This window comes from Ursus americanus, chromosome 17 (genome assembly GCF_024610735.1).
Source record: "Ursus americanus isolate L20-20 chromosome 17, mUrsAme1.1.p, whole genome shotgun sequence".
Taxonomy (NCBI): Eukaryota; Metazoa; Chordata; class Mammalia; order Carnivora; family Ursidae; genus Ursus; species Ursus americanus.
The window spans coordinates 55,959,348-55,979,795 of record NC_142143.1 but is presented as its reverse complement, the minus strand read 5'-3'; the positions used below and the strand labels follow the sequence as shown (position 1 = coordinate 55,979,795).

At 45.2% G+C, this 20,448-nt stretch overlaps 2 protein-coding genes and 2 non-coding genes across 8 annotated transcripts in view; all 4 read right to left on the bottom strand.

The window, feature by feature from the left end:
* BAZ2A (bromodomain adjacent to zinc finger domain 2A) overlaps nt 1–3,975 on the bottom strand; it is a 34,502-nt gene extending 30,527 nt beyond the window's left edge. For 3 of the 5 annotated variants that reach the window (XM_045789830.2, XM_045789826.2, XM_045789828.2), the window contains exon 1: nt 3,793–3,975. The gene's annotated coding sequence lies outside the window, so the exon portion shown is untranslated. Of the gene's footprint in view, nt 1–2,522; nt 2,621–3,792 lie in introns of those variants that run through there. The other 2 variants (XM_045789831.2, XM_045789835.2) reach the window with 2 other exon arrangements.
* Nucleotides 3,976–5,581: 1,606 nt separating this feature from the next.
* On the bottom strand, nt 5,582–11,803 carry ATP5F1B (ATP synthase F1 subunit beta). Its single transcript, XM_045789825.2, has 10 exons — nt 11,644–11,803; nt 10,993–11,175; nt 10,585–10,759; nt 9,777–9,898; nt 9,351–9,535; nt 8,684–8,842; nt 8,443–8,565; nt 7,581–7,793; nt 6,666–6,867; nt 5,582–5,847 (listed from the first exon to the last, which is right to left on the bottom strand). Exons 1-10 carry the CDS (start codon nt 11,768–11,770, stop codon nt 5,750–5,752), a joined length of 1,587 nt encoding a protein of 528 aa, XP_045645781.1. The 5' UTR covers nt 11,771–11,803; the 3' UTR covers nt 5,582–5,749.
* Nucleotides 9,622–9,692, bottom strand: LOC123787332 (small nucleolar RNA SNORD59). Its single transcript, XR_006778143.1, has one exon. It is a non-coding gene; the product is annotated as a small nucleolar RNA SNORD59 (small nucleolar RNA).
* On the bottom strand, nt 10,852–10,927 carry LOC123787333 (small nucleolar RNA SNORD59). The gene has a single exon (XR_006778144.1). It is a non-coding gene; the product is annotated as a small nucleolar RNA SNORD59 (small nucleolar RNA).
* Nucleotides 11,804–20,448: the final 8,645 nt, after the last annotated feature.

Below are 20,448 nucleotides of genomic sequence, written 5' to 3'. Positions count from 1 at the left end.
CTGAGTTAAGTGGGGGCCACACTCAGAGGATAGGGGTCCTTCCTTCCGGAGAAAGCAGGGATCCAGCCAACTTCAGCTACGGAATGCCCCAACTTCTCCAAAATAAAAAATAAAGGCAGATGAAGAGAGCTCAAGGATTGAAAGTGGCTTCCTAACGGGCCGGGGAAGAGAGCTAATATCTTTTTTCTCTTCCCTTTTCCAGGGCAGATGAGGGAGAATCTTCCTACCTCCCGCCCCCAATCGTAGAGCTGACCAGTCAGAGACGCGAGGCAGGGGAGGAGCCTGCGCCAGTCTGACGGGTGTAGCCACGCCCCTTCCCCCACCACCACACACCCACACACACCCACCCGCTGGCTCCACTACGCTCCGGAAGAGCCGGTTACTCCTGTGCCCCACTGACTGCCCCCACCCCTTCCGAGCCCCAGGCCTAGTCTCCAGGGCAACCTCTAGGACTATCCCAGCCAGGAGCGGTAGGGAAGAGGGGTGTTAGATAGGAGGGCACCTGGGATTAGAAATGAAAGTGGGGCAGGATCCGTTCTTCCCATCTGGTGCAGAAAGACTTCAATTACGTTTCTCCCTGAAGGAGACTCCCTCCTCATCCCATCTAACCAGAAACCTTCCTTGTTCTTTGAGCAAGGATGAGGGTGGGGTGTCAATATGCCCAACAGCTGGGTATTTACTTCCAGTCAGAAGCCACCCCAGGCAGCAGCTGTGCTTCTCCCCCCCTCCAGACGACAGAGGGCAGACTGACCCCATATGTCCCCAAACATTCCTCAGTCCCATCAGATGTGGCCAATCACCCACCCCATCTCCCTTTAGGAAGCTACTAGAAAGGGGAGAAGGGGCAAATGGTCATCTTTTCAGCAACTTGTGAGAAGGATATCTAGGGAATACTCTGAACCTCTCTCAAGCCAGGCCAGTGGGCGGGTAATGAAGAAAATGAGAAGGGAGAAATTAGCACCTGCTCCCCCTTTCTCATCCTCCCTGTGTTCCTGCTGCACCACCCTGACTCTGGGGTCAGCTGCCACAGTGCCTGGCTCCACTCTGAAGCCAGATGGCTGGGGCTGGGAGGAGGAAGAAAGAGAAAGGGAGAAAGAAGGGGATTCGTTTGCATCCCTTTACCTCCCTCTCTTCCTCCCTCTCCCCCTCCAGATACTCCTGGAATTCAACCCCAACACCACTGCCGACCACCCCTCTCCTCCACCCAGCTATCTTCCAGGCCATGGAACATGACTCAGAGCCTGAAACAAATCCAGACACCCTGTCCCCTCATTCTGGAGTGGAGGATCGAGAGGGGGAAGGATGAAAGCACAAGAAGAAAAGGGGCAGAACTAGGGGCACAGCTGGACTTGGAGGGAGGGGGAATTCCCCAATAGAGGTGAGGTAATTATTAAAGATTTTTCCTTGCCCTCACTGGCTGAATGGTTTATAGTGTCAATAGGGTCTAATAGGGAGATAGCCCTCAATCCTGTAACCATTCCAACTTGCTAACTTCCCTCCCCAGGTTAGTGCAAAAGTCTCCCCCCCTCTATATTTTGGGGAGGCTAGATTCTCCTATAACACATCAAAAGGACCATAAACCCTCTTCCTCTTCTCTCCAAGTTGGTATGTGCTCCTCAGATTAACCCACAGATCTGTTTCAAACTCCCCAATGAGCTTCTCGGTGGTAGTCTTAAATGGGGATGGAGAAAGCCCTCAGTCTCTTAGAGTGGGGACTCCCTTTGCATCTGAGCAGAGAAGGTTAAGATTCCCTCACCTCTCCCACCACCCGAACACCTTTAGAGGCTTAGTTCCAGCCCCTCACCCACTATCTCCCAAGAGACCCTTAAGCCCAGAACCACAAGATTCCGGGTGTGCCTCCCTCCCCTCATTCCCTCACTCTGGAGTGGGAGTGTTCTTCAGCTGGACCAGCCCACCCGAGGTCCAAGAAGAGGGCCTTTCCCACCAGGGCTGGTTGGTGGTTGCTGAGGTCCGACCCCCAAACTCCAGGAGAGGTGGAGTGGGGTGAGAGCTACAGAAAAGCTTTAGATGCGACTTAGCTGAACTTGAAGGTCTAAGCGGAGCAGGGCCCGAAAGTGACTATAGTCTATGCTAAACCTCCAACCCCCACTTACTACGGGGAAGGGAGAGGAGTTGGGGTGGCGGTTATTCCCCCTCCCATTGGAGGTTAGGATGGCGTGGGAAAGCTCTGGATCCAGAGGGGAGGAGGCGAAACCCAGACCGCGGGAGATTTTTCTGGCGAGGAAGGCGCGGGGGAGGGGGAGATCCTGGGTCTAGAATAGGAGGGGTACTCGGGAGAGGTTGGCGGAGAGGCGTGAGAAGGCTCCGGATTCCGGTCACAGAGGACAGGGGAGAAATGGGCGACTAGATAGTGCGGGGGAGAGAGGAAGGGCAGCTCCCGCAGGGGGGGGGGGGGGGGAGTCAGATCCTGAGTCTCGGGCAGCGGGGATCCCCGGGGCCGGGGACCACAGGAGCGCCCCTGCCCGGGGACTCTGGTACCGGGCGGGGGTGCCGGGCCTCACCTGGAGCAGGGCCGGGCCGCGGGCGGCGGCGGCGCAGGTGGCCCGAGCCGGGTGGCGGCGGCGCCTCCTCCCCCAGCCCTGGGCCGCCGGCGGTGTGTGTGTGGAAGGGGGGGTAGCACTTAAAGGGGCAGGAACTACTGGGGTAGGGACAAACGCTAGGGTAAGGCGGTCGCGAAGAATCCGCTGGGGGAGGGGAAAGCGGGTGGCGTCTCCTAGGGGCCAGAACCAGGAAGGATCCCAGATGGAGGAAGAGAAGAGATCCCAGGAAGAAGAGACAAACTTCTCTGGTGAAGTGGGGGAGGGTGGTGGGTCCGAACTGGAGGACCTGGGGAGAGCTCCGCCCGCGCTCTCGGGACTCCGGCAAAGATCTCTTCACAAAGGAGGGCCGGGAAGGCAGTGAGAGCCCCAAGGACGCCAAGGAGGAGCGGGGGTGCCAGGGGAAGGCCGCGGCTGCTGGGGGTAACGCACAGCGGCCCTGCTAGTGAACAGGTTCCCCGTTTTTCAGCTCCACGAGGCCCCATTCCCTACAGCTGTGGAAAGGCACAGCCTCCTTCCCCCAGCACTACCCAAGTTTAAAAGCCTCTGGAATCAGGAAGCCACGAGGGCAAAGACCTCCTAGGCCTTTCAACCTCAATCCTGCCTCTCACTCAGTGTTAGTGACTGGAGCTTGGGGGGCCGCCAGTAGCAACCCTAGTGGGACTGCTGTGGGACCGTGAGAATCGGCTTTATTTCAGTTTTCCCCCAACCCACTACCAGCCTTGCAGCAACCTCTGGGGCAACAGGAAGCAGCTGCTCAGTGCAGCCCCCACCTGGTGGTGGGTCGCGGTGGGGGAGGAGAGAAGACAGGGACTTAAAAGGCCTGGGAGAAAAATAAGGGGAGGAGAAGCACCTTAAAAATCCTCCAACGCAACAAAAAGTGGGTTTCACTTTTTGGGGGGGAGGCCAGCAGTGAATACTGTAAACTATGACTTGAATCTCAGCAGCTTAAATGGGGAGGAGCAAGGGGCTGGGGCCTTGGGTGGGACGGTGAGGTGGGGAGAGCCCCCACCTAAGGTGCAGAGTCTCAGGCTTTTCCTGGGAACCGGAGCTTGTCAGTGCTCTTGATCCCTTGGTCCGAAGACTCACCACCTGAGCCCTGTGCCCCTATAGTCCCGTTTCCCCTCCTTCAACCCCCAAAAGAGCAAAGGTTAGGCCCCACCCCTGCTGAGTCAGCCAAGGAGGGAGGTAGGCATCCTTCAGGCCTTTCCCGGGGGCTGGTCCTCATACTTACCCATGTCCAGCTGGCAGGGCTCCAAAGCTGGGACCACCCAGCTCCTCACTGTCCTTGGTTCCCCCTTCACGTGAAGGCTGGTGTTAGATCCTCCTAAACTGTGAGCTGGGAACTAGCACGAATCAAAAAGCCAATGTATGCTTCCTGCGAACCACAGCCTGAACTGCTGTAGGGTGATGTCCCTGTGTGACAGACTGGGGTGGGGAGGGAGGAGGGAAGGGCGGGGCTTTCTCTGGGTGGAGAGGGAGGAGGAGGCAAGGACAGGGCAGAACCGGGAGAAATATGGAGGAAGGTTAGATCTGTGTTGACACTCCAGAGGCGTGGTGGAAGAGAGTGGTAAAGGGGGAAGGAAATAAATAGTTGCAGCTAGTGAGAGGGAGAAGGTTCTCGATGAATGCTGAGACACGTAAACGTGTGGGGGAGGGAATGGAGGGATACAAACGACCTTAAGGATCAGTTGCCAGGTCTGCATCTGGGTAATATGGGAAAACAAAGCAGAAAGGGCTGACCCCATATACTGGGGCCTTTCTGCCCCAGCTTCTTACCCACTGGAGTCAGGACCTAGAGGAAATGCCCCCACCCCCATAACTCAGCATTTCCCCAAATCCAGGCTTTTCTGGGAGCAAAGGACCAGGCACAGTCGGCTCAGGGGCTCCACCTTCTGTCCAGATCATGACACAGGAGAGACTAGTGCCAAGGACGTCATAGGCAGATGGGAGGAAACTTACAGGCCCCTATTCCACCCCTGGCACCTCTCCCAAGGCCCCTCCCCAACCTTCAGCCCCCAGGGGCCTCTGAATAGGGATCCCAGTTTGTCCCCGCCCTGCTTCGACCCAACTTGAATGCCTCAGGGGTGGAGCCTACAGATGCTAGCTCCTCCTCAGGACAAAAGCCCCAGCTGGTTTGTAAACAGTCATTAGCTAAGAACCACATCCCCAGCAAATGGCCTTTATGGATTTCAAAATGGTGAGATCAGAGTTCTTGCAGTCTCCAGTCCTACCACCAGAGGGCAGCAGGAGATGGGCCCTAGCTCAGGAAAGAACACAATACAGCACCAAAACCGACCTTGCACTGTAATAGGCACTTGTTTCACACTGAAATGGGTGTACTTTTGAGCACTCCTTCTAACCCTGCACTTCCAGTGGCTAAAATGAATGGGAAATTCTCTAATTCCATTATTTTAGTTCAGAAGCCCACAAACCCTGGAAATTGCCTTTCAAGATTCAATCTCCCCAACTTTCCTAAAGGATCTTAGCAGAGGTCAAGATAAGCCTCATGGTTTATTTATACCATGCACTGACTCAAGGAATCACAACTCTAGTCTTGCAGTAGTCAGCAACACTTTCTGAAAAAAGGTGGAGAAGGCAGGCAAGGAGAAAAAAAGCCTAGGTAGGAGGGCCCTTCTGACTAGATTTTTATGAATCCTTCAGATGCATCATTTCCATCATTCAATTCACTGACCCCTGCTCTTAGAATAGCAGTTCTCTGTAGACTCATTTTGCCCCAATATGCTCTTCTAAAAACATCCCTGTTGTTTTTTAACCAAGGAGGAATAAACTAGAATATTCAAGAGACAATTTGCCTCGACAAATAAAAAGGCCAAAGCTGAGGCCCTACCAAGATCATATCCTCTACAGGGAACCCCTCATAAAACCCACAGTTGTCCATCAAGACAATGGCTTTTCATTTTTGATGTCCCCATTTCAAACATACGTGGCCTACTTTGTACTTACGGCCACTCTAAAATTCAGTGTTTGTTGTGTTGTCGGGACCAAGAAAAAGAGACCAATTCTGAGGGGTGTACATTTTATTGGAAACCTTAAATACTCTTCAGACAGAACACGTCTTCGAACAAGGCTCTCATGTGGCCTACAGAGCAAACCGAGATTTTTGGATTAGGGGTAGGAGAAGCACAGCATGGAGGACAACCAGTGCTTAGTTTGCCAAAAAGACCTCCTCATGAATGCTCTTCAGCCAGCTTATCAGCTTTTGCCACAGCTTCTTCAATGGGTCCCACCATATAGAAGGCCTGTTCTGGGAGATGGTCATATTCACCTACACGGAAAAAAAAAAATCCACTGGTAAGAAGTGGAAAGATACACTTTTTGCAGTATATACATACTTCACCACTTGGGGCCACCAGTCAGAATGCGATGAATTTGTTATCCAAGAAATCTTTTCTTAACAAACTTCCGTCACAAATCCAATTTACAAGACATGATACAGTATGGGTAAGAACAAATGGTCCCGGCCACATGACCTAGACTCAAATTCTTGCTCTCTACTTTGGCTGGATATCAGGACCATTTATTTTAAAATTTCTGTGCTTCAAGACTCCTAATTTGTAAAACCAAGATGGTAATGCCTTCCTTATGAGACCCCTAATTCACTTAGAAGAGTAGCTAAGACTGAAACACTCAGTTAATGTTGAATGACAACCACCAAGTAACACAAGTTTCACTGTCAGAAGTAAACAGTATTTCAGGGGCGCCTGGGTGGCACAGTGGTTAAGCATCTGCCTTTGGCTCAGGGCGTGATCCCGGCGTTATGGGATCGAGCCCCACATCAGGCTCCTCCGCTGTGAGCCTGCTTCTTCCTCTCCCACTCCCCCTGCTTGTGTTCCCTCTCTCGCTGGCTGTCTCTATCTCTGTCAAATAAATAAATAAAATCTTAAAAAAAAAAAAAAAAAAAGAAGTGAACAGTATTTCAAAAGAACACTGATGTGAAATAGCTTATTTTTAAAAGTTAGGTATCTAGGCACAATATACTTATATATTACTTGATGGGTGCTGGAATGGGAATATAGAACAATGAACATTCAAGTGATTTCAGCTTCTCTGCCATTTTATGCTCAGCTTTATACTCAATCTCACCTGCCAAAATCTGCTGGAATCCTTTGATGGTCTCCTTCAGAGGTACCAGCTTCCCCATATGACCTGTGAAAACCTCAGCTACCTGGAATGGCTGAGACAAGAAACGCTGTATTTTCCGTGCACGGGACACAGTCAACTTGTCTTCCTCAGAAAGTTCATCCATACCCAGGATGGCAATGATGTCCTGGAGAGATTTGTAGTCCTATGAAAAAACAAGAGAGGCCTGAATATTTGTATTATTTTTTCTTTTTTTATTTAAGTAGGCTCCACGTTCAATGTGGGGCTTGAACTCACAACCCCGATATCCCAAGTCGGATGCTCTACTGACTGAGCCAGCCAGGCACCCCAATATTCACATTTAAAAAAATCGACAAAAACCTAAGGGTTAATACCACCTTGTATTCACACTGAGCTTTGTACAAAGCATTTTAGCACCTTACCTCACTTTGTAAGTGAAACAGTTAGTGGTGAAGTTACACAGTTGGATCATGAGTGTCTTATCCTACTTCTAGTCTGGTGCCATCAGAAAAATCAGATTCCAAACCTAAGTACCTAGAAACCCAAGAGACCTCATTCATACTCTGTAATAGAAACGGCTGGTCTTGGGGCACCTGGGTGGCTCAGTTGGTTGGGTGTCTGCGTTCAGCTTGGGTCATGATCCCAGGGTCCTGGGATCGAGCCCTGCACCAGGCTCCCTGCTCAGAGGGGAGACTGCTTCTCCCTCTCCCCCTGGTGCATGCTTTCAAATAAACAAAATCTTAAAAAAAAAAAAAAAAAGAGAAAGAAACTGCTGATCTCATCTTTCCTTACCCCAAAGCAAATTACACAGGTCACTGGGACAAATTTGGTATTAATATAGTCCCCCAAAACCCACTGAACGCCTTTATGGCCACCAATCTCACCTACAATACTCACCTGGAGGATCTTTTGTACCCCACGAGCAACATCATAATGCTCATGTCCAACAATGTTGGGATCCATGATTCGAGAGGTGGAATCCAGAGGATCCACAGCTGGATAGATACCCAACTCGGCAATAGCACGGGACAGCACAGTGGTAGCATCCAAATGAGCAAAGGTAGTGGCAGGGGCAGGGTCAGTCAAGTCATCAGCAGGCACATAGATAGCCTAAAGTGAGTCAAGAACCCATGAAAAGCAGCAGAAAGCCAAGTAATTTGATTTAAGCCACCCCCCGTTTCTGACCTCTCATCATCATCTCATCCCATCTTAGCGTTTAAGAGTCCACCTCAAAAAAGCCTTCTTACCATCCCTAATACCTACTGAGTTAGCTTATAGATGATCTGGTCCCTCCAAGCTGTGATAAAAGAATTTTCATTGTCATTCTTTTGTTTTTTATCCTACATTTTAATCCTATTGTGGTGATACACACTCTTTCAGTTAGAAACAAAAGACTTGCCTGACTACAATGGTTCACTAGGCTCACTGAAAGTTACAATTTAGACACTCAAAAGAATTTTACTGTGTACACACACACACACACACGCACATATATACACGTATGTATTTAATGTGTTTCCATGCAGCTCCAGACTCCGCAGGCTAGAAACCACTACTTTGTGATCTACAGTCACATGTATGCCTTCAACTACTTAAAATGAGCATTTCTTAATGTTTCAGGGTCTCTAACATGCACACACAGAATTTTAAATATTATTTCAGGGAGCTCATTAACCTGGTCAAAAACCTTGAGATGTAACTTACTTCTCTGTATTTACCTTTATACAAATCAGACCATCATCCACTTAATCGTTCTTACCTGTACAGAGGTAATAGATCCCTTCTTGGTTGTGGTGATTCTTTCCTGCATGGTACCCATATCAGTGGCCAGGGTAGGCTGATAGCCCACAGCAGAAGGGATTCTGCCCAATAAAGCAGACACCTTAAGAGAGAGAGAAAGAATAAGAACAAAGGTATTAGATGACTACAACTTTAGCCTCATCTGCACCATTCCATAGAAAGGTCAAATGAAACAAGTCCTCTCAAGCCTTCTCTCTTACCTCAGAGCCAGCCTGGGTGAAGCGGAAGATGTTATCGATAAAGAGCAGTACATCTTGACCCTCTTGGTCTCTGAAGTATTCAGCAACAGTCAGTCCAGTCAGAGCCACCCGGGCGCGAGCACCAGGTGGCTCATTCATTTGACCGTACACTAGAGCGACCTGAAATAATCAAGCAAAATCAGACACCTGGCAGAGGAATACGGAAGCCCTGTACCCAAGATCCCCAAACCAGAGAAACTACCAAAAAACCCTCCTTCTCAGAAAGCGTCAAGATCTTGGTTTCCAAATTTCTCTTTCCTTTTAGAGATGTGGTTCAAAATAACACAATTTCTTATAATATTAAAGCAAAATTCCCGAAATAGGAAGGAAGTAAAGGCAAAAATAGGGTTGAGACATATGAACTACCTCCAACTCCCAAAATTAACTTTCAAATGATGGTACTATCTACTAAAAACGAAGTCTGGAAACATAATGTAATGTCAAAGAAGAAAGAAGATATGCGCTAATGTACTACAAGTTGGAGGGAAAACACTGACAGGAATTTCCTTCGTAGGCCCTAGGACACACGAAATGAAAATCTAACATATGGCTTCAGCTAGTAATACAGTCAACTAAAATGGTTTCCTGGCACTACTACTATGCGGACATAAATCAACTCACCACTTACCTTGGAGGTAGCATCTTTTAAGTTGATAACACCAGACTCAATCATTTCATGGTACAAGTCATTGCCTTCACGGGTCCTCTCACCAACACCAGCAAACACAGAGTAACCACCATGGGCTTTGGCAACATTGTTGATTAACTCCATGATCAGTACTGTCTTGCCAACTCCAGCACCACCGAAGAGCCCTGGGAGAAGCAGCAATATTTAAGAGTTCTGTGTTCCCAAATAAGCAAACAAAGAAAAAAAAATTACATGGGTTTTCTATCTTTTCCCTTCTCAGGAATGGCATCTGGCTTCAGCAAACTCAGAAGAACGAAAGTCAGAAGCTACTCATCAGCGAGGGATAGACCTCAGTACCCACTCATTACACAGTAGGATTTTTCTTCCCACATCAGGTTTGGAAAGTATGTACCACCAGTAACACACCAATTTTGCCACCCTTGGCATAGGGAGCCAGCAGATCCACAACCTTGATACCAGTAACCAGAATTTCCTGCTCAACGCTCATCTCCATGAACTCAGGAGCCTCAGCATGAATAGCTGCAAATCTGTAGAGGGAGGAAGAGAGGATCAGTGTCTGTTCATGTTGTTGAAAGGTTCCTCTCAATTTTCAAGTCTAACCCTTTACTCATAATCTCATCTCTTATGTAACATTCCACACAAATTGGCATCTGGCACCTCACCTAACGTTCTGCAATAAAGGGCATTCCACTTCCATTATCTCAGAAAATAATAATCCCAATCCCTAACAATTTTGTCGCAAAGATTTTCTTTTTACTAAGCCCTAACCTAATAGCACTTCTCCATATATCAATAGGTAATAGAAAGACCTGCCAGTTTTGGAACCCGAACAACCTAAGCCATTGGTATGAAAACTCAAATAATCAACTTGAGTCCTAAGTAGCAGGGTTTTGTTTTTGTTTTTTTTTTTATACAATCAGAACTTCTGCATCCTTAATTTTCTTCAGAAAGAAAGAACATTTGTGGTTTTAAAAAATATATCAGCATTTTAAGTATTCTCTGCAGGAAAATTTTGCTACACTAGAAGGTGTTGCCTTAACGTACAAAACTAGAAGAGGGCCCCCTGGCTGGCTCAGTCAGTAGAGCATGTGACCTTTGAGTTCAAGTGCCAGGCCTGGTGTAGAGCTTACTTAAGGGAAAAGAAAAACACCACAAAAAACCCTGCAGAAAAAGCAGTTCTTTTGCACGTAGATTCAGCAAAAGCGATACTTACTGCTTGGTTTTGATGGGACCTCTCTCATCAATAGGTTCTCCAATGACATTCATGATTCTGCCCAAGGTCTCAGGACCAACAGGAATTTTGATTGGTGCACCAGAATCCAGGACTTTCTGGCCTCTAACCAAGCCTTCTGTACCATCCATGGCAATAGTCCTTACTGTGCTCTCACCTGTTAAAGGCATTGCAGCGTTATACAGAAGGACAAGTAGGCTTCATATTTAATGTTCACCTGGCACGAGAGCCATTAAGTCAACCAAGACTCCTTCTCAGTACCTAAAATGTGGCTTCAGCACACTCAGAAGAACGAAAGTCATTTTGATAAAATCATCATAGAAGGAAGACTGATTTGGGGGATATTTGGATTAAACAAGCTCTTTACTATTCTTAACAAACTCTACTTACCCAAATGCTGGGCCACCTCCAAAACCAGCCTGGTCTCCCTGCCTTGCACTTCAAGGGCATTTAGGATGGGCGGTAGTCCCTCATCAAACTGGACATCCACCACTGCACCGATGACCGCCACGATGCGCCCGGTGGCAGCGCCCGCTTTCGGCGAAGGAGATGTTTGGGCGGCATAGTCTCTGGCTAGCCGACAAAAAAGATATTGGAAGAAACGGGTCAGGGCAATTAACAGTGATAGGAAGGACCGTCTTAACCCACAAGAACTGCTAAATTCGGCCCACGACCGGCCTCCTCACGCTTTCAAGTAAGACTAGTCCGGAGGGGAGGGCCGCGCAGAAACCGAGAAAGCGCCTGCACTATCTTCCCATGCACAAAACCTCATTATTCGAAAGCTCCGCGCCCCCACTCAAGGAAAGGTCAATGCACCTGCCCGCACTTCTCCGTCAGAGAGCCCCTTTTCCAAAATGAGATGAATTCGATCGAACAAAGTTCCCACAGGGGACCTATTCTTGTCACGCCGTTAGAGGGCAGGGCGCTGGCCCTGACGTCCTTCTAGCACCAGAAATACCTTAGGCCCGAGTGACAATCGGCCTCCGGCTCAAGGTCATGGGGCGGCAGAAACGAACCCAGCTCCCAGAGGAAGGTGCTTACCAGGCTGGAGCGCTGCCGGGGTGGCCCGCAGTAAGACCTGGGCTTGGGGCAGTGGAGCTGCAGGGCCGAGTCCCCTTAAGGCCCCGGAGGCCGAGGTAGCGGCCACACGACCCACAAAACCCAACATGGCGGAGCCCGGGTGGAGACTGAGCGCTGCGGCAGTCGGGTCGCCAACTCCCCCGCCGTTGGGGCGAGGACTACTCTGCAGTAAGCAAGTCCATTGGATGAATTTGCTGACTATCACTCTCAGTGATGCTCCTATAGGTTAATAATCTCCGATCTTTTCAATCATTGGTCAAAATTGGTGCCAATCTGAACTCCTTTATTTTTATTGGACATTGTCAGGTTAAGCGCAACCCTCAGAGCCTCGAAATATAATTGGACAACAAGGATGTCAGTTGGAGAGACTACTTGGCGGAACTACGTTTCGGAAAGGGGCCGAGTTCCTGTTGTGAAGCATGCGGGCTGTCTTTGGCCGTCCTTGGGCTCTCACCTTAGCTAGGACCTTGATCTAGGCGACGGTCTTAGGGGCGGGGGTTAGGGAAGTAGTCGAGTTGGGAAGCATCACCGACGGTGATGTTGGAAAACTCAGCAACCTTCTCTAGACTCAAAACACGGTTTTTCTTTCGCAGTAGTGGAATTGGAAGCTTCCAGGCCGTTCAGGTCAGGAATCCGGACAATCTAGATCACTTAAAACTGTGCAATGTAAGAAACCAATGTAACCCAGTCGTTTAACAGATGTGTGCCAGGCATTGAGGAGACAAAAGACTTAGGACCTCCCTTTATTATTATTATTTTTTAAGTAAGCCTCCTGCCCAATGTGGGGCTTGAACTCACAACCCTGAGATCAGGAGTCGGATGGTCTACGATTGAGCCACCCAGGCGCCCCAGGACCTCCCTTTTAAAGACAGAAAACAATGCAGTGTGATGGGTACTGATTAGTACAGGGTAAAGTGGGTGCAGGAAGGAGGAGCGGATTAATTTTGGTCACCTAGAGATGTTCCGGAATTGTCTCAAAGTGGAGGAGATGGATATACCTGTTGTGAAACCAAGTAGAAATTCCTAGGGTTAAAGTAGGAAGACTATCCCAAGCGCATGTTTGCATGAAACCTTTTGTTTAACTGCAGGTGAGGAAAGTTGGAGGTGAAGGAAAAAAGAGAAGGGGTAGTAAAGAGATTAGCAGGAGCCAGCTCTTCCGCCTTTGGATGGAAGTGGAGACTGGGCTGAGGTAGGTGTTTGGAAATGTTCCCTGAGTATGGAAAATCAGAAAAACCAGGGCATCCTTTTCTGTAGTACTGATTTTATTCAAAGCTATTTGGGGGCGGGTTGGAGAGAGCCTTACTCTAATAGAACAAACACGGCTATATGGAGTTCATCATGGCGCTACCTCCCCAGACTTCTCCCACCAGCTCCCATAGGTTCTCATCTTTCTGCATGATTGTGAAAAAAGTTTTGTTTGGCACGTAGAGCTATCAAAGAATTAAAGGAGAAAACAGAAAAGATGTTGAGTTTGGGATGCCTATGGTAATCCTGCCTAATAATTAGAGGGAAAGAACCTAAGAAAACAGCAACATGTTTGGAGCAGGTAGAGAAAAATAAACAGCAAAGGAAGCAGCAGAGGAATAAGACCAAAGACCATAACGTGAAGAATCAGGAAAGAGAGGGGCACCTGGGTGGCTTAGTCAGTTAAGAAATGGACTCTTGGGGCGCCTGGGTAGCGCAGTCGTTAAAGCGTCTGCCTTCGGCTCAGGGCGTGATCCCGGCATGCCCAGATCGAGTCCCACATCGGGCTCCTCTGCTATGAGCCTGCTTCTTCCTCTCCCACTCCCCCTGCTGTGTTCCCTCTCTCGCTGGCTGTCTGTCACATAAATAAATAAAATCTTAAAAAAAAAAAAAAAAAAGAAATGGACTCTTTACACAACTAATGAATCATCGAGCCTTACATCGAAAACCGGGGATGTACTGTATGGTGACTAACATAATATAATAAAAAATCATTATAAAAAAAAAAAAAAAGAAATGGACTCTTGATTTCAGCTTAGGTCATGATCTCAGGGTCTTGGAATCAAGCCCCGCATCAGACTGGTGCTCAGCCAGGGAGTCTGCTTGTGGATTCTCTCCTCCCTCTGGCCCTCCCTCTGTTCAAGCTCGCTCTATCTCTAAAATAAAATAAATCTTTTAAAAAAGGGCGGGGGGCACCTGGGTGGTACAGTTGGTTGGGCATCCAACTCTTTGATTTCAGCTCAGGTCCTGTTCTTAGTCTTGAGACCAAGCCCTGTGTGAGGCTCCACACTCAGTGGGGAGTCTGCTGGAGATTCTTTCTGTCCCTCTACCCCTATACCACCTCCCCTCCGCTCTTTCTAATAAATAAGTCTTAAAATCAGGAAAGAGAATGTTAAGGAGAACGTGGCCAATAGCATTAATCACATAAATATCCTATAAAATAAGGGCTGAAAAGAACCAATTAGTAACATTTGGCAACTAGGAATTCATTCCATGGTGAAGGTGGGTCAAAGATAGTTCAATGGGCTGCATCATACGACATGATACACATTTTCGATTTATGATCCATTCGCTTTCCATTACGCTGGGCAGCATCCCAGTTAATAGGGTCCCATATATTTTACTAGTCTCCCTCAATTATTAGAGAGCTGAAGTTTCTGTAGATAGGCCAAGATACCCCTCAGAGTATTGTCATTGGAGCCAGATTGCCTAGGTTAAAATTGTTTTTTCTACTTACTAGATGTCATTGGGAAATTAAATTCTCTGAACGTTACTTTCCTCATCTATAAAAGAGATAATAAAATGGGAATAATCTCATAGGGTTGTTTTGAGACTTAAGATTAATAATGATGAAAGAAGTATTTAAAATGATCCCTGGCACATAATTACCACTGTATTTTTGTTAGCTAGAATTTTTACTTACTGTTGACTTAGTGCTAAGATCCTTTCGTTTTGTATCACCGACTTTGGTTTTGGCCAAAATTTATTAACCATCAAACATTTATTGGTACACTTCACTAAACCCAGGTGTCAAAGATTTTCATAAATTTACAGATTACTGAAGCTCATTACCTTTTGAAATGTATCACACATCTTTGTCCTCTTAGCAGATTATCAAGTAATTTAACTTTTCCTTGGACATTTGGGTTATCATTAAACATCTTCGAATCACTTTCCAATTCTGAATACTTTCAATGTTATTAAGGTAGATGAGTTGTTTCTCCATTATGCTCAATTTTGTGAACTTATTTTTGCTGTCAGTGGTTGCCCTCAGCAACTTTGTCCTGTTCTGAAATTAGAGAATCTGCCATATTTGTAAATAATACAAGTAAATGAACTTGATTAGCTTGGAATGAGATAGGCCTTTCTGAACAAATAGTGTCATCTATTTTAGAGTTCTGGTATGTTTTGGTCCTATTTCATGTTTCTTAATTCCCAGATAGCCCAAGGTAAATATTTTATGTGAAATACAAGCTACTTTTCATGGGACAGTAGGAACCACAAACACCTAATCTGGCTTCTTACCTGAAATTAATTCCAAATGACTGCATAATTTACAACTGAAACCCTTACTCATTTTAAGGTCAAAACTGCATTTTCCAACAACTTATTTTACTGCTTCACAATGGCCATGCCCCACATTCTTCCAGTATTCTGGTATTGCCTATAACGTCTTTGTGTCTGCATTTCTTAGTATGATTTTGGGTGATTTCAAATTCATGAAAATAACCCATTCAATACTCTAGTTTCAGTTAAGAGTTTAACTTCTTAATTCCAATCAGTTCTACATTCACATTTCACTTAAGCATCTTAACTCCTCAGTCATTCCCAAATTTTATCCTTAAAAGTTCTATCTCAGAAATCCAATATTCTTTTTTAAGACCACAATTTTGGTTTTTGTTTCTTTACATAATACATGAATATATTCTAGATACACAGGATAAGAATAAATCCTTTTGCCAGTACCACTACCCCAAAGTACCCCATTCCCAGAAATAACCACTAAAAGTTTTCCTTATGCCCCATTCACTTTCTATCCGTTCCATATACAGAAAACATATATATGCCCCTGCACCTTTTTTAAACCTCAGTGGAAGCACACTACAGAAAACTTACCTTTTTTTCAAAATTTTTGGTAATCTCTACACCCAACTTGGGGCTCGAACTTACCACCCTGAGATTGAGTCATATGCTCTACCGACTGAGCCAGCTAGGCGCCCCAGTACATTTACTTTATTGATCATGACTGTACATTATGCCCTAACAATGTGTAATTTATTTGACCCCATTAGTGGTCATTTGGATTGTTTCAAATGGCTGTTACATGGAATAATGAGAAAAAAAAAATCTTGTGTACACTAATACTTCTTTCATAGATTCCGAGAAATGTTGGCTTAAATTATGTTCATTTAAACAAGATTCTGCTAAATGGTCTTCTAAAACCATCTTGCTAATTTAACAGGTTCCCAGAATCCTTACAAAAATTTTTAAAATGTGGCTAATATTACATGAATGAAATTACTTCACTGATTGAATTTGCATTTCATGTTAATTGGCCAGTTATATTTCTTCAGATTACCTGTTCCTGTCTTTTGCTCCTTTTCCTCTTGGCTTGTCATGATTAAGTCCTCTTCAAATTCTTTTTAATGTTGTTATATATTTTTTAGTACATCACTTATACTTTAACGTAATAGCATTTTATTTATTTTTTTTTAAGTAGACTCCATGCCCTGCATGGAGCCCAGCCCAGGGCTTGAACTTGTGATCCGTCTGAGATCAAAAGTTGGATGCTCAGGGGCACCTGGGTGGCTCAGTCTGTTAAGCGTCTGTCTGCCTTCAGCTCAGGTCATGATTCCTGGGTCCTGGGATGGAGCCCGACATCGGGCTCCCTCTCCCTCTGCCCCTCCAGCCCCACTCATGCTCTCTCTCTTGCTCTGTACTCTCAAATAAATAAAATCTCAAAAAACCAAAAAAAAAAAAATATATTGGATGTTCAACTGACTGAGCTGCCCAAGTGCCCCCTAACAGCATTTTTTGACCTATGTTATTTAAGATTTTACTTTTAAGTAATCTCTACATCCAACCTGAGACTCAGACTTACAATCCTGAAATCAAGAGTCACATGCTCTACCAACTGAGCCAGCCAGGTGCCCTGACCTATGTTAATGTTTAATGTCAGATTCATTAACTTTTCCTTTGTAGCTTCTAGGTTTTACGACTGGAAGGATTTCCCCGTAGCATTAGGTAAGAATCTGATTAATAAATTGCTTCAAGGAATGGGCAAGGAACAATCTGCATCAGAATCACTTAAGTCTACTCTAGCCATTATGGTAAACCACTAGCCACATGGGGTTATTAAAATTTAGAAAAAATAAAAATTCAGTATGTCAGTCACATTAGCCACATGTCAGATTCTCAGTAACTATGTGACTACTCTATCAGACAATAAAGATGTAAAACACTTCCCTTATCAGAAGGTCACACTGGACAGAGTGGATACTTCTGTAGCACCAATTCAGAATCTGCGTTTTAGATCTTAAACACTCACTGTCAATCTTAAGAGGTCTTAAAAGATCACTGGACACTACCCTCCCATTTCTAACTCAGTATGCCTATCTGGAGAACTAGAATTTGTATTTAAGATTTTGAGAGAACACAAGTGGGGGGGGGGGAGAGAGGGAGAAGCAGACTCCCTAGTGAGCAGGGAACCAGATGCAGGGCTCAATCCCTGGGCCCCCAAAATCATGACTGAGCCACCCAGACACCCCCAGAATTTGTATTTCTATCAAGTTCCCAGGGGAGACAGATGCTAAGTCCAGGGATCACACTTCAGAAATCACTGATCTCAAGTATCAGTGAAAGTGAAAATTCCTGGTCCCTGTAGGGACCTACGAAAGCCTATCTAGCACTGGGACCTAGGAATCCACATTATCACAAAGCCCCATGACTTTGGTATGTTGAGAACCACTGGGTTCAAGACGAACCACAGGGATACAGAAATAACGAACTAGAGCTGTGGGGCTTATTGGCTTTGAGAACAAAGGAAGAACAGTAGTTGGGGTGCCTGGCTAGCTCATTTGGTTGGGTGTGCAACTCTTGATCTCGGGGTTGTGAGTTCAAGTCCCAGGCTGGGGGCAAAGATTACTTAAAAATAAAATCTTGGGGCACCCAAGTGACACGGTGGTTGAGCGTCCAACTCTTGGTTTTGGCTCGGGTCACGATCTCGGGGTTTTAAGATCAAGCCCTGTGTCTGGCCCCATGCTCAGCGTGCTCTGCTTTAGCTTCTCTCCCCCGCTCTCTTTGCTCCTCCCGCTCGTACTAATAAATCTTTAATTTTTTAAAAGAACAATGGTTGAGGGACAAATATGCTCAACAAGGCTATTATCATTGCAGTGGAAGAAGCTTTAGTTCTCTCACTTCTGAACTTGTGATCATTTCCACACACAGCCATGGAAATGGGTTGCTAAATGGAGTATGAAAGTGAAGGTCATTGGATTTGAGGCTAAAAATTTTTAGGTTAAAGTTCTGGATAGGTTCTTCATATAAACAATTAAGTTACCACTTTAGAAAAGACTGCTAAAAGCAAAGCAAGACCAGCAGTATCTTAAATGAATTGTCACCATACCTTATTTGACCAGCTATGTATCTCTGGAAATCTTTCTCCAGGTCCCACTGCCAGGGCATAAATTTACCTTTATGTTTAACATTCGAATTACTGCATTGTTTCCTTATCTCTAGACCCACTCACAAAACATTACCCATAGCTATTTCTGAAATGTATTCATTCAACAATTATTTACTGAGCTTCTACCACACGTCAGGTGCTATCCTAAGAACTGGCGATTCAGCGGTAATATACAATGTCCCTCACTCTTCTGGGAGAAACAGACCTCCAACAGTTAATAATTTCAAATCCACAGGCCTGAAAAGCATAAACTAGGATAAAATAACTTAGGGGGATAGAGCAGGCCTCAGACAAGGTGTCTGGCTCCCTTTTCCTTCCCAGACTTTACGTTCTCATGCTTAGCATAATCCTGGGTGAGCTATCTGTAACAGCAGCGTTGTTTGCGGTTAGCATACAGATGAAGTTCATTATCACTTATTTCTATCAAAAGAACTCCCACCAAACAGAAGAAAATAAAACCAGCTCAAACTAAATTGGTAGGTAAGACCTTCACACAATTATAGCAAATAATTGCCTTCCTTCCCTTCCTTGGAGGTAACTTTACAGTTCAGGGAGTTGCATATGAGCACCTTTATCACCACACATCAAATGGACAAAGTATGGGAATGGATGCTATTCAAACTTAAATTACTCAGGTGATCCTCTCCCCAGTAATTCTCTTTAAAGCAATAATTACAATTCAGATTTGAGATAACAAGGACAAATATTTCTCAAGTTCTGGCCTACTGATGTCATACACAAGGCTTGGAACTTCACTGAGCAATAAGAGATAATGAAATCCAATCAAGTATTTGAATACAAAATAAATTTAATTAAATTTAGAAAATCTTAGGAGACACAGGATGCAGTAAGAAATCCATCAACCTGTACTTTCTTATTGCTATAGCTTAATGGCTGGCGATAAAACCAATGAACCCTTAATGAATCTTTAACTTCTAGAACTGATGGACAAAACAGCTTCGCAAGAGAACTACACTAAAAATGTAGTTGAACTTTTAAAAAATTTCCCCTGAAGCTAAGAACTACACTTCTTAATCAGTCATACTAATTAACCTTTGGTATGCTTCAGACAAAGGAGATCAAGTTTTGTACTGTTGTTCTTTTTGTGTTTTTTGGTGCAAAAAGGTGGTTTTATTAAAGCACGGGGATGGGACCTGTAGGCAGGAAGAGCTGCTGCCCAAAGGAGACAAGTTTAAAACAATAATTTAAAAAACTGTAGAAGTTCAAACATATCCCCCAATGTGAAAAAACCTAGGGCTTTGAAGAACAGCATTCCTTGACAGAACCAGAACACATGTTATACTTCTATAACATAATAAAACAGAGTTGAATGCCAAGCGTTATGCCTAGGACTTCTGGAAAGATTTTCTAGTTGTAGCATTTCAAGAAAATGGTTTTGAATTATCACTCTGAACAGTCATATACTTAACAGGGGAAGGGAAAAAGACTGTGTTTTTCTTCTAAATCACCATAATGCCCTATGCAAACCTATTATGGCACACTTTCCATCTCTCAAGTTTTTGTTCAATGTTTGTCCCCCAGGCCTAGCCTGTGACTCCCTGCGCACAGCAGGTACCTGAAAGATTGTCTTTATATCCCCAGCACTTAATACTCCTGTAACACAGGTCCTTACTGTCAGACATAAAGAAATACTGAAATAGGAAGCATTTCTATACTCCGACAAATACACAGAAGTTAGAGGGAATAAAAACTGCCAAAATGCAGAAGCTCAAAGATTTACTGGAGGACAACACATTTAGTTTTATTTCAATCAAATCACAACACTTTCTTTTCCAACTGCTGCAAAGTGCATCTACAATTTGCTATTACAGATCCACTTTTAAAAGGTTTCCTGACATTACAGCAAGCCTTTTTTTCCCAAACAGAGGAATATTCCCAAATTCTTCCTCAAGTAAAAATAAAAACTCCATTCCAGTAAATGGTAATACATGAAATTACAGTAAACCAGACACTTAAAAGGACAGCCAAAAAAGTCTTCCAACAGTTTATTAGAAAGAATGTAGACATTAAAAAAAAAAAAATCCCCACTGTCATGAACATAAATTGAGGTTTTCAGCCTGGGACAAGCTGAATCAAAAAAAGAAATAAAAAATCCA

Coding starts and splice junctions, on each gene's coding strand:
- ATP5F1B (XM_045789825.2), bottom strand. CDS start 11,770: ATGTTGGGTTTTGTGGGTCGTGTGGCCGCTACCTCGGCCTCCGGGGCC. Junction 9,536..9,776: donor TGCCAAGGGTGGCAAAATTG/GTGTGTTACTGG, acceptor TGCTTCTCCCAG/GGCTCTTCGGTGGTGCTGGA. Junction 8,843..9,350: donor TAAAAGATGCTACCTCCAAG/GTAAGTGGTGAG, acceptor TGATTATTTCAG/GTCGCTCTAGTGTACGGTCA.